Consider the following 14,260-nt stretch of genomic DNA (forward strand, 5'->3'; position numbering starts at 1 on the left):
AATTACAATTGATAGAACATTTAGTATTATGTGTGAACATACACAGATGCATATATGTTTAGCGTCCTTAATGGAGAATTTACCATGTCCCAAGCACTATGCTGAATGCTCAACACACATATTTACTCACTTAATTCTTGCGACAATCCTCTGAAGTAGCTACTATTTTTTTACAGAAAAAAATGGTGTTCAATAACTATATATATTTATATACAAAGTGCATTTTATGTAAACATCACATAACTGGACCTTGCTTTTCTGTCTAATCTAATAATCCCTACCCTCTTTTTTTAGTCCATTACATTTACTGTAATTATTGATATGATTTAAACCTGCCATTTTCCAATTTGTTTTCAATTTTTCTTCTCTGTTCTTTGTTCCTTTATTCTTCCTTTGTTTTCTCTTGGATTAATCAGGTTGTTTTTGCTTTTGTTTTTGTTTTCTAGTATTCTGTTCTATCCCCCCTATTAGCTCTTTAGCCCTTTGTAATATTTTCTTGTGGTTACTCAAGGGATTATAATATGCATCCTTCACTTATCATAGTCTACCAAGAACGATTATACCAATCCCCATATCATGTAAGAACCTTTTGAAATTATAATTGCATTTACTCTCTCCCATTTTTTGTTCTGTTTTGTCATATATTTTATTTCTATATATGTTATAAATCCCACCACATTGCTATTTTTTTAAAGAGTTAATTAACCTTTAAAGAATTTGAGTAAAGAAAAACTAGTCTTTTATATATATTCCCATATTTAATATTTCCAGTGTTAATTCCTGCCTGTAGATCCAATCATTCCCTTTAGCCTGAAGAACTTCTTTTAGCATGTTAGTGTGGTTCTGTTGGCAACAAATTTTCTCAGCTTTCATTTATCTGAGGATAACTTTATTTTACCTTAATATTTAAAAATTAGTTTTGCTGGGTATAGAACTCTAGCAAGGCAGTTTTTTGTTTCGGCCCTTTGAAGGTATCTTTCCATGTCTTCTGGCCTCCATTGTTCACTCATATTCTCATCATTGTTCTCCTATGGGTAACATGTCCATTTATCTCTGGCTGCTTTTCAGTCTTTCTCTCTATCTTTGGTTTTCAAAATTATGTACCTAGGTGATATTTTCTTTGTCTTTAACCTGCTTGGAGTTTGCTGAACTTCCTGGATCTATGGATTTCTGGTTTTATTCAAATTTTGAAACTTTTGCCCAATATTTCAACAGACTATGGTGGAAGTGACATCAAGCATTTTCAGGCCCAGTCTTTAAGAGAACTGGCAGCTTTTAATTTAGACTCTTGGAGCCTTGAACCACTATGTAAGAAGTCCAGCTACACTGATGGGAAGACCATATGGGGAGGCCCTGAGATTACGTGGAGACGGAGAAGCAGCCAGCTGAACCTAGCCTTCTAACAACCCGCATCAGAGCCAGGCATAGAAGCACAACCATCCTGGACCCTCCAGATTGATCCAGACACCAGCTATATACCAACCAGTGATCCTAGGGCATGCCACATGGGGCAGAAAAATCTCCCAGTTTAGCACTGCCTGAAATCCTAATCCACAAAATTGTGAGCTATAATAAAATGGTTGTTATTTTAGCCATTTAGTTTGGGGTAATTTGTTATGCAGCAATAGATGGCCAGAAGAGGTGGGACACTGAGAATTTGTAATAGAAAACTACAAGAATGGCAGGTTACTTTGCAAATTATTGAGGGTCCTAAGTGGTTACAAATCAGTTCTCCTCAGTTCTAAATTTCAGCTAGGATACTGGTTGGACCCAAAAGTGTACATATGATAAAGATTTATAACTGTAAATTGATGAAACACTAGCCACATCCATCTTCTATTTCATTTCCTTTACAAGGAAGCCAATAGCATACAGTAGATGGTTGCTGTTGTTACTCCTATTAATAGTAGCTACCAATTCCTGGATGCCTTTTATGGGCACGCACTCTGCTAAAAGTGCTTCACATATACTGTCCCACTTAATCATACTAAGCCTCAGTTTCCACTATGTAAAATGAAGATGGTAATAAGTATCTCACAGGGCTCTTACCCAAGTTTACTCAGCTAAGAAATTTCAGAGTCAGAATTTGAAACCAAGAGTGTCTGCCTCCAGAACCAATGCAAACTCAAAATATCTCTTTAACTAAAAGAAGAAATAATTAAATAAAGTGCTACCCTCAGAAATATGTTTTTACTGTTTTGTAGATTTTTTGGGTTTTGTTTTTGTTTTGTGGATTTTTTTAAAAACCACAAGTAAATAAAAATTCTACAACTGGGTAGGTAAAACGTGTGATTTACAGCAGATAGTGAGATAAGACTTAATTTTGCTAATTCATTGAATTGAATCAAGTGGATTTATTGGAGGTTTTGGGAGCACCAGTCTTAGTCCTGATCATTAAATAATCATGAAAGTAACTGTATACATCCTCGAGGCATATATACACTACCATGTGTAAAACAGATAGCTAGTGGGAACCCCCTTATAGCACAGGGAGCTCAGCTCGGTGCTCTGTGGTGACCTAGATGGGTGGGATGGGCGGTGGAGGGGTGAGGGAGATCCAAGAGGGAGGGGATATATGTATACATATAGCTGATTCACTTTGTTGTATAGCAGAAACTAACACAACATTGTAAAGCAACTATATCCCAATAAAGAAAAAAATAAATTGAAAAAATGAAAAATCATTTTTATAATGTTCTATTTCTAGTGGAAAATCTGCTGATAAACTTACATTTTCCTCAATCCGCTTCAAAACTCTGAACATTTATAAACTCTCTTTGAATTAGCATCTATTTTTAAAATTCCTCAATAAATTAAACATGCATCATAATCATGAATATCACCTTCCACTATAGATTATTTTTCCCCAGTTATGTAATTGAATGTTAGTGGTAAAATACTTTATCGATAATTATCACAGTAGAATAATTAAGATATTTCTCACTGAAAAGCCTTGATACACAGTAGCAGAGACAATAAAACTCAGAAAAGTCTGATGGGAGGAATAAGTTGTTAACTTTGGAGTATACAGTGTAAAACCTCTCCCCTGACTTACGAATCCTCAGTAAAATCTACATTGCTCACTTTCTGATGTGAGTGGATTCCTTATTATCAGCAGGCAAGCATGATGGAACAGAAGAATGATGGGACAGTCCATGTCTGGGTTACATTTTAGAAAAATGTGACTACAACAAGTATTTTTTAATACTGTAATCTGGTGTTGAAGAAGTCCCTCCTAAACTAAAATTGATCCATTAATAAGCATTTTAGGATAAAGTTGTTCAATAATTTTGAGTCATTAAACTTACTCTTATCTTAAATTAAAAAAAAGAAAATGTAGGAAATAACTTATTCTGTGAATTTATAGACTATCACTGAAAAATGAGTGTTAGTCCAAAAATCAGGACTTTAGAAGCTGAGGATCAAATATATACAAGAGCTTTGACAGCCTTGTACTTTTTAACCCAGTAATTCCATTTCAGTACATTTTTCCCTAAGAAAATAAACATAGGAGTGAGAAAAAAGTTCACATAAAAAGCCATTTGTCTCAGAATTAATTTATAATAGCAAAAATTTGGAAACTACTCAAACGCTTAGGTAGAAGAATGGTTTAGTATGAAATATTGAGCAACCATTAGACATCTTTTGTCATAGACTAATCTCAGAGGAACTGCTTTTGACACATGCTATTAAAACAACAACAAAAACAACCAGATATATCTACGGAGAGAAAAAAACTGATTTTCTTTGGATCATGGAATGATGGGAGATTTCACATCTTTTTGATGTGAAAGTGTTTACAAGTTTTACAATGTATATATGTATATTATCTTTAGAGTCAGATGAAATAAACTTTTTAAAAATTAAGGAGTCCTTCAATATGCATTAATTTTGAAATTAATACTTGATGTTAAAATACATGGGTGATTTATTATGTGATAAAAGCCTATCACAAAATGTTACTTCAACATTAATTTACTTAATTCTTCGTCCCAGTTTTCACATCCGGTATAGTACAGCATTTAAAGCATTTAAAGTAACAAAATTCTGGCTTTGCCAACATGTTCACATCTTGTTTTTAAAGTAGTTAAATAATTAGTTGCTACTTGCCTACACCTCCTGGAGCATGCAGTAAAGTTGCACATGATAGATGTCCACTAATTATGTGTTTAACTTTAACGAATCTCTCCACACTCCACTCACTAGAGTAAGCAGATCTAGTCAAAGTCAAAGTGGCCCGCCTCCCATTTTTTTGAACCATTGCCACTTAAAAGCAGACTAGAAAAAAACCCTGAAAATCAAATTGAAATAAGAGTTGCAAAGGATCTGGGACTGGCTGAGAGCTAGGTTTTTGGTTAATATTCTTGCTCAGTTTCTTGTTTTAAACAACACAGTCTTACACATTAGTGCATTTGTATTTCTTAAGAGTCCAGCTATGCTGACTGGGGCAGCTTCTCTTCTCTTCACTTACTTTAATTCAGTCTCCGTGCCCGGTGGGAGTCTGAAGCTTTCCTATCACCCTTGGTCCCATCTAACTTTGCAGGTGAAATGCCAACTCGACTTTATTATCGCCCTCAATTCTTTCCCAGTTTGGCGTGCTTTTCATTCATGCGCTGGAGATGTTTAGGGTATAGACAAATATCTCTAAGGCTGAGGATCACAGTCAAATGCCAGGACAAATGCCTATTGAATAATTGAGGTGGGAGGGGGGACAGGACAATGGAAGAAAATCAGTAGTTGGAAAGTTCCTTCATAGGAGGGTTTAAGCCTTCATTTCCCCCTTTTTTGGCTGCTCCCTCCCCAACCTGAGAACTCCCTTCTCTCACCTTGCTGATTTTCCTGTTCTTTCGGTTTAGACTGCGTACTAAGTAACTGCCACAATGCCAGTTGTTTTAAACAAACCAATTTCTCTATTTTTGGCTCTTATTGAGAATTAACAAATATTTCTCAGAAGAAGAAAAAAATCCAGAATCTAGACGTATGATTAAATGAACCTAATATATGCTAAATTATCAATCTGCTGTCTTGTGAAAACACTGCACACTGGGCATCATTATTAGACTTTTCATCTAAATGTCCATTTTATGTGAAATCCAATGAAGGAAAATTAAGCAATAATGAGTATTTATATTTAAGCTCTGGTCAATGATCTCCTTTAAACATCATTTAAAAAAAAAAAAAAAAAAAAAAAAGCTGTATTTGGAGTTAGAATTCCTAGTTTAAGGCCCAGAGTTGCCTCTAACTGTGTAACAGGAGATCAGTCACTTAACCTTTCTAAGTGTCTGCATTGTTTTGTCTGCAAAATAAGGATGATGTTACCTGCTTCTCTAAAATCAGTTCTTCTATTCCCTCACTGGTAGAACTGTTCTGAGTAATAAATATACCCAATCCCTTTTCGCCTTATAATTTTCCAAGGCTGGGCTTTTTTCTATTCAATAAGCTTCAAGATCCTCAAGTATTTCCCTGACACAGCTAAATCGCCCCACTCTGTGGAAGAGAATACTTGAAGATTTAAGCAGACTATTTGGCACTGCATATTAAAATTTTTTATATAGGATATATATTGCTTTGGGTTTTTTTTTTAATTTGGGGTGGTTTTTTTTTTTTGCATGGCTTTTATTATATTTTTTTCCTCATTTGAACAAGATAAAATAAAAAGTGAAATTCACACATTCCTAGCCTCCAAACCTTTCTCCTGGAGATGACCACTATTAACAATGTGCTCTGTATTTTAAGAATTTATTGATGCTTATTGTATGAGTTTGGGTAGGCTAGTTACTGTAAGAAATAGACAAAAATAACAATGTGTAAAGCCTAAGGTAACAGGTTTATTTCTTCTTTACGAGACAGCACTGGGTAGATGAGCAGGTGGGCAGGGTAGCCTCCCTCCATGCAGTCACTCAGGGACCCAGGCTGCTGACCCAGAGGCACTGACATCTTCAGCTCTCCTTCAGACTCACCCTGCAGGACATCTCTATTCCAACCCCCTGTGCTGCAGTTGCATATAGGTTTTCTTTCTCTCGGTGTCCCCAGCATCCTGGCAGCATATCTGGCCTCCTGCACACTTGAGCCATAATTGCTTTACTCAAAATTGTGTGATTCAAATTCACCCTCCCAGGCATTCTTGGAATTCATTCCAGTTTGGACTCCTATTTCCTCCTTCTTATCAGAGGTTTCTGGTACTTACCTCTACACCTCCATTGCTTTTTTTTTGAAACAGCTATACCAGCTGCATTCACTTCTGACATCGGTCTCCATTTAGCTAAACTACTGGCAGTCCATGCCCCACTCCCCTTCTTTGTTTCAGCAGAGATTTTATTTTTCTAGATTTATTGAGATATAATTGACGTATAACATTGTGTAAGTTTAAGGTATACAATGTGTTGATTTAGTATACTCATATACTGCAAAATGATTCCCACCATTGCATGAGCTAACACCTCTGTCCCATTACACAATTACCATTTATTTTTTGTGGTGAGAACCTTTAAGATCTCTTGTAGCAACTTTCAATGATATAATACAGTATTATTAGCTATAATCACCATGCTGTATATTAGATTCTCAGAATTTGCTAATCTTATAACTGGAAGCTTGTACACTTTAACCAATATCTCCCCAGTCCCCTGCCCACACTCCCACCCCAGTCCCTGGTAACCACCACTCTACTCTCCGTTTCTCTGAGTTTGGCACTTTTAGATTCCACGTGTAAATGATTTCATACAGTATTTATCTTTCTCTCAGCAGAGATATTTTAAAAGTCATTTGCGAACAAGTGTTAACCACTTACCTCAGAAGGTGGCTTCTTTTGCCTGGTGTTTTCTTGCGGTATCTCTTGTCCATCTTTCCCCTTTTTTCACTCATACATTTTCCCTGAAAAATCCATCTCCTCTTTTGTATCTCCCTCTCTGCCTGTAGCCTCTCTCACCTCTTTCTTCTCTTACAGCCGCCATGTTGGTTGCCAGCCTCATTTAATCAGCTGTAACCAACAGCTGTGGTTCATTTCCCTTTCATTCTCTATCCCTAAAGTTGATTCAGCCAGGCTACACTCTTTTATTGTGACATTCTCTTGGGCTGCTCACTCAAGTTCACTTGTTCAACAATAGTCACTCATGGAGCAGTTTTCCAGACTGCAAACCACACTCAGTTGTCAAACTCTTCTAACTAGTTTACGTTTGATTGACAGACGTTCGACCCGTCCTCTCCAAATGGAAAGCTCTGGCAAGGAGTTTACTGTTCACCACACAGAGCATCTCAACTCAACAGAGTCTGATAGCCTTAGAGGGGCACGGTGGGATTGCTATGAGAGTGTGCAGTGGGGTAGCCAATGGTCCGAGTTTACCCAGGATAAAGGGAGTTTCAGGGATGCAGGGCTTTTAGTTTCAAGCCAGAGCAAAATTTAAACCATCTAGTTTAAAGTGGGTCTTTCTATGCAGGGTCTTGGTTGGATAAAGATCGTGATATGATAGTTTAGGATTAGTGAACACAACAAGGCAAAGATTTTGAGGTGAGGGTTTCTAAGAGTTTTGGGATATAAACTGTTGAAGCGTTGATGGGTCTTTCAAGAAGTTCCCAAAATGAATAATAAAGTTATTTCCCTGGGCAAAAGTTATGCTAATGAAGACAAGGGACCAGGAAGGTTATGCTTAATAGACAGTAAGCTGAGGTGGGGGACGTGGGAGACGGTTTCTGTTCTCAGAGTTAATGCCACTCTCTCTTTTCCAAGGTCTGTTTCATATCCACTGTCCTTTGTCAAATGCAAAACCTAGTGGGGTTTTTTTGTTCGTTTGGTTTATGTTTTTAAATTTTTGAAAACATTGCATTACCTCCAACCCCAAGTCTCCAATGTCTGCTCCAGCTTTCATTCCACTCAGGAGAATAACAATAATAAAACTATCACCTATAGAGCCTTCACCATAAGCTAAGACACATGTCAAACCCCTTATAGACATTATTAGACCCTCATAAGAGTCTTATGAAAGAGGCACTATTATTGTCCCTATTTTACAGATGAGGAAACTATGGCTCAAAGAGGTCAAGGAACTTGTCCAAGGTCATGTAGCCAGAAGTGGCAGAGCCAAGATTTGATCTCAGGTCCATCCGACTATTCAGTAATAAAAAGGAGCAAATTACTGATATATGCTACACATGGATGAACCTCACAAACACTCTGTTAAATGAAAGAAGCCAGACACACAAGACTACATATTTATGATTCCATTTATATGAACTGTCCACATAAGGCAAATTTAGAGGTAGAAAGGAGATCAGTGGTTCCTAGGCAAGAGGCAGGGAGTGGGAATTAATTGCAAATGTGCATATGATTATTTTTGTCATTGATAGAAATGTTCTAAAACTGGATTGTGATGATGATTGATTTTACAATTCTATAAGTTTACTAAACATCATCTAATTGTATCTAATCACAACGCATGAAGTTAATGGAAATTCTCATTCAGTAAAACTGTTTAAAAAATCCCAGAGGCCAGATTCTAAGTCTTCTAGTTGTTATCAGCAACCACTAGGTGCAGGTTCCTTTAGGAATCAAGCCTTAGGTGCCATTCAGAAGGGGATAGACTATAAGTCTTCCTAAGTTTTCCTACCCTCTTCACATAAGCCTAGGGAGGGCCTTTAAACTCTTTTAACCAATCGACACATATTGAATACATTTAATTCTACCAATGAGAGCCTATTTCTAAACAGGCACTAATTTCATTAATGCTAACTGTGCATTTTGATTAGCATGTATATAAACCTAAGTAGATAAGTTATAGACATATATGATATTATCACATGTGCTCAAGAGCTTTAAATTACTGATATAGAAAAATAAACCCAAATGCACTCTTAATACTCACTACCTCTACTGCCTCTGAAATAGCAGTTGACAGAGGAGCCTCACTGACCTTATTCCCTTGCTGTAATCCGTTATATAATCCACTCAGACCCCCACTCCAGGGCCAGGGTACTTGCTGTTGTTAATAATAAAGATATCTGCCCTCAAGAAACCATTGGAGAGATTTTTCTTTTCTATTCAAATCTAAAAGGAGAAAAAGGCTCTGAGACTGTAGATAAGAGAAAGGTCGCCCCAAAATTTAAATGGATTGAAACTAAGCCAATGATGAGAGCTGAACAGCCATTGTGTCCCTGAAAGGAGCCAAAAGTAGCTTGTTGTGGATGGGACTGGCTCCTGGGAGGAGAAGTCCCTGGGGCACCACATAAATATGTATTCGTCTCAGGAACATTTGTTAAACCTGATTTATGCTGTTTTATCTTTTATAAGAACAGAAAGGGATATATTACAGTGAATATATTTCTTGTACTTTTACAGAGAGATTCGGAATACCAGAAGCTTAACTTACATAGACCACGGCGCCCTAAAAGAGCTCCCCCTTCTAAAGTTCCTGTAAGTATTAACTCCTGTCCCTTCCTACCTTTTTTTTTTTTAAGAGAATTATAATGTAGGAATATCCCTAGGATGATGCGGGCCATTTTAGTGGTGTGTGGCCTGGGGCAAATCACATCCTGTGACTTACTCCCCACCTTTTCCCATCAGGCAAGGTAACAGGTGAAATGATCCACATTTTAAAAACCTATTCAAAAGTCAACACATAATGCTGGGACCAGAGACCTGCCCCAAGAGACATGAGGGAGAAAATGCCATCATGTATATATGGTCTTTAAATGAATATAACAAAACAAAACGAAAACCTCTGAAAGCCCACCGGTCAATTTTGTTAGGAAATGGGTATCACAATATTAGAATGACTGTTACACAAAAACAAACAGAAAACAAAAAAGGGTAAAACCTAATCTCTTAGAGCTAGGGGGACAAACATGGAAGGGACAGCGCTTACTGCTTTGCTTTGGTGACACCTTGTGAGCTAATTGTAACCTCAACGAGAGCAGGGACCACAACATTTTTGTTCTTTGTTGTATCTTTACTGCTTAGTGCCTACTGCCTAGGTACTCAAGGAAGTGTGTTCAGTGGATGTGTGTGTATGGCCTCAGGTACCTTCTGGGTACCTTCCCTTCTTCCCTTCTTTCCTGCTCACATGCGTTGTAAAAAATTAGAACGCAAAAACATTATGAAGAAAAAAAAGCCAACCTTAATCCCTATACTCAGAAATAATCACTATTAACATATTAGTTCATTTCCATCTAGGGATTTTAAATAAAAGTATATATCCAAATGTATTTTATGAAATTAGTCTTTAAGGATGAATATAGAGTTTATCCAGGAAAAGGAGGGGGAGGGGTAGAAGAGAAATACAAGTGGATGGGATAGCATGGTAAAGATACAAAGTTGTGGAACCACATGCCTTGTTTGGGGAATGAAAAATAGTTCAGTATTGAAGAGGTAGGGGTGGGAGATGCCAGGAGAACAGAAGAGGATATGCATGCGAAATGTGGCTGAAAGGGTATCTGGGGAGTAATAAAAATTTATTGCACAAGGCAATCACTCCTGTGTGGACTTTGAGTTTCAATCCCTCAGTAACTCTTTGATATGATGGTCCCCTACTATGTGCAGGGCTCAGTGGGGAACATGTAGGATAAAAAAAACATTGTCCTTGCCTTCAAGAAGCTTACAATCTAGTTAAAGAAGATATTATATATGGAATTGAAAAGTTCCTCCCCTAGGAGAACAATGGCAAGTGACAAATAAGAGGTACATACATTATCTGGGGGTGCAGGTAATTAGAGGAGACATCCAGAAGGAGATGGACTTGTTTGGGGTTTTGAAGAATAGACAGGTCTTTGTCCAAGTCCCTAATATGGCATTTCCAGCCCTTTTCAATATGGTCCCCACTTAACTCTGGGTCTCCCCACCCCCCTCTTCCACATAAACAGCTGTTGCAATTGAACTAGTTTGTTTACTGTTCTTCAAATATATGTCATGGAATCTTACATCTCTCCTTTGTTATTTGGAATGTCCCATTTGCTTTTTTGAGAACTCAGGCTCTGCTTCCTCTTCAAATCATATGCCTTCTCCTCTAGAAGGAGTCAGGTCAGAATTTGCCTTTGATGGTACAGCAATGGGACTAGAATTTTCTCTACTGGAAGACTTTCTTTAAAGATTTACTGGTAGTTACAAGTTCTCACCACGTCATACCGAAGCTCTCAAAAAAATCACTAAACCCACTACCTATGTTCTAGTAGCTGCAAGAAGTGTTAAACCAACTAAGTCTGAGAGGCATCCAGAGTTTGAGAGTTTTTGTATTCATGCTGTCAATGCACGTTTTAATCTTGACATTTTGCCCTGATGACACAGCTTTGGAGAGTGAAGATATTGTCTTTGACTGATTTCCTCCCTTATCTGGACATATTTTTTATGGTACTGCTGCCATGGTATTCTCAAGTGACTGCCATGGGAATACCATTCTTGGTAAAATAATGAACACAATATAATGTAGAGTTTGAAAGAATAAGCCTGGCTTGGAGTTGGGTAATTATATTGTCTTCCTGTCCCATCCTCTCCTTATTCTACCCTCCCTTCCCCCCAACACACGCATAATGTCCTCCAGTTAAAACAAGGAAATCACACACACACACACACACACACACACACACACACGAAAAGAAACCTGAATTCCTATTTCTAGGAATCCCACTTGGTTCAAACAATCCCCAGATTCTTCTAAACAGAAAAGATGTATTGACACTGGTGGACTGGGTTAGATTCTTGTACCATCAGGGAGCATCATTTCATCCAAGGATTAGAACTTGCCATGGTCTCTCAGATATTAATGAAGGACTTAGGATTTGATCCGTCTGACTTCAGAACATATACTTTTAGCTATTACATTATTCTACTTCCTATGTGTTGATTTTCTTACCTTATTTCTGTTCTCTTGTTCTTCTTTTTCATGTACTTTAGTGGCATTTTCAACACTGGACTTAGAGTATTCCCAGACCTGACCAAAGTTTATTCCACTGATGTATTCTTCATACTGTAAGTGTGCACATATGCAATATTTGGCAATATTGTACTTGCCACTGACAAGAACTAGGCTGCAGCCAGAGGGGTTGGTTGAAACCAAGTGAAGCAGTTGTTTCAAGGAGGAAGCAGTGATCAGCTGTGACAAATGCACTGATGGATGAAGTACAGCAAGGACTGAGAAATGGCCATTGGGTTTAGTAATACGGGGCATCGGTGATTCTGAAGAGAACGCTTCCAGTGGGGTTCTGGGGGGTGGAGAAGTCTGGTTGGAGTGGGCTCAAAAAAGAACCAGAAGGGGGAATTAGAGAGAGTGACCATAACAAACTCTTTAGGGAAGTTTTACTACAAAAAAGAAGCAGAAAATGCCTCAGTAGTTGGAGCATACTGAATACGGAGAAAAGGGTTTTTTGTTTTTTTGTTTTTAATGGTAGAAACTATGGCATATTTGTTTGCTGCTGGGATTGTTTGAATAGAAGGAATTTGATGATAATGATGATACTTTATTTTTCACATAGTTTTTCATAGCTTTTCACTCTCCCATGTGTTATCATATTTGCTCCTCTCAACCACCTTACAAGACATAAAAGGAAGTTACAATTTTTCTACTAAACAAATGAGGAAACTGAGGAATAGAAAACCTAAGGGATTTTTTCTGAGGAGAGTCCCAAGGAGCATTTGTGAGTGGTGCTCAAACTACTTGCTGTGACTTCTGATTGGGGCCATGGTGCTCTTTTCCAAAATCTATGACACAGTTGAGTATGTTACTAGTTGTTTAGAAGTGAAAGGACATATGCAGAGAGAAATACAGATTGAGTTTTAACTATAGAATCAGCAAAATGTAGAATGACAGGATCCAAACTCTTGGGATTTTGTTAGAAAAAATGCCCGTGCTTCTTTGCTGCAGAAGAGCTCAGTTCAAAATACAGGCCGTCTTCCAGCAGCTAGACTGGCATAGAAATGTTCTCTAGGAGTATCTGTCTTGCAAGTGGAGGGCACTTCAGTAATACTCATGAAATGAAATCAATTGATCCCATTCTAGCAACCCTTTTTAGGGGTTCCACACGCTGAGAAAACGAGTTGCTCTGGACAATATTTGTCAGAGATTCATGAGAAATCTCTGAGACCCACCTGCTCCCCTTGCACGTGAGGATTGTCAGGAACGTCAGCCCACACCCAAAGCTCGCTTGCTCACTGCACGTGTGGGGCTCTGAGCGTATGTCCACCTAGGACAGCTCTCACCACCTCACCAGACCTCTGAGCCACCAACAGCTAAGAAGGATCAATGACACCTAAAAAGAAATGATGAAACTGAATTGTGTCAGGTTATTTATTTAAGTGCATATGTGCAGCAAGAGCCCAGCTCCAGAAGGAAAGCATTTTTTTTTAAAATTTATTTTTGGCTGTGTTGGGTCTTTGTTGCTGTGCGCGGGCTTTCTCTAGTTGTGGTGAGCGGGGGCTACTCTTCATTGCGGTGCGCGGGCTTCTCATTGCGGTGGCTTCTCTTGTTGCAGAGCACGGGCTCTAGGTGCATGGGCTTCAGTAGTTGTGGCTCACGGGCTCTAGAGCGCAGGCTCAGTAGTTGTGGCGCACGGGCTTAGTTGCTCTGCGGCATGTAGGATCTTCCCGGACCAGGGCTCGAACCCGTGTCCCCTGCAATGGCAGGCGGATTCTTAACCACTGCGCCACCAGGGAAGCCCAGAAAGCATTTTTTTCACCAGGTGTTTTTGTTCCTCTCCTGCAGTGAAATTACAGACAACCCCTACATGACTTCGATCCCTGCGAATGCGTTTCAGGGCCTGTGCAATGAAACCTTGACACTGTGAGTATTGGCAGTTCCACTCCTGCCAAGAATGAAGTATTTATTTGGGTCGCTGTAATATTTCCACAGGCCATCCAAGAATCGTACTGGCATATAGTATGTGCTCTATGGTCTACCGAGGGTTTCACATAGTTAAATAAGAGTAGTGCCTCATGGTGTCGTGCTCTACAGGTGACGAAGTGGTTTAGGTAACAAGACGAGAGTATTCCCTTACAGAAGTGGTCAGCGCACTTTATCTGTAAAGGACCATTCAGATTTTACAGACCACATGGCCTTTGTGGCAACTGTTCAACTCTGCCATTGCAGGGCAAAAGCAGCCATCCACAATATATAAACTAATGAGCATGGCTATGTTCCAACAAAATTTTATTTACAAAAACAGCCAGTGGGCCAGATTTGGCCTGCAGGCCTTATAATAGTCTGGGTTCTAGTATTCCCATTGAATAGAGGAAGAACCTGGGGTTAAAGCAAATTTAAGTGACTTTCCCAAGGTCACTGAG

The 14,260-nt window shown here is 38.6% G+C and overlaps 1 protein-coding gene across 2 annotated transcripts in view; it reads left to right on the forward strand.

The window, feature by feature from the left end:
- TSHR (thyroid stimulating hormone receptor) overlaps positions 1-14,260 on the forward strand; it is a 161,399-nt gene that overhangs the window by 106,382 nt on the left and 40,757 nt on the right. For both annotated transcript variants that reach the window (XM_007188703.2, XM_007188705.2), the window contains exons 4-6: positions 9,332-9,406; positions 11,879-11,953; positions 13,683-13,760. In XM_007188703.2, coding sequence (XP_007188765.2) covers positions 9,332-9,406; positions 11,879-11,953; positions 13,683-13,760 — 228 coding nt within the window. The remainder of the gene's footprint in view (positions 1-9,331; positions 9,407-11,878; positions 11,954-13,682; positions 13,761-14,260) is intronic.

Source organism: Balaenoptera acutorostrata, chromosome 3 (assembly GCF_949987535.1).
Source record: "Balaenoptera acutorostrata chromosome 3, mBalAcu1.1, whole genome shotgun sequence".
NCBI classification, from domain to species: Eukaryota; Metazoa; Chordata; class Mammalia; order Artiodactyla; family Balaenopteridae; genus Balaenoptera; species Balaenoptera acutorostrata.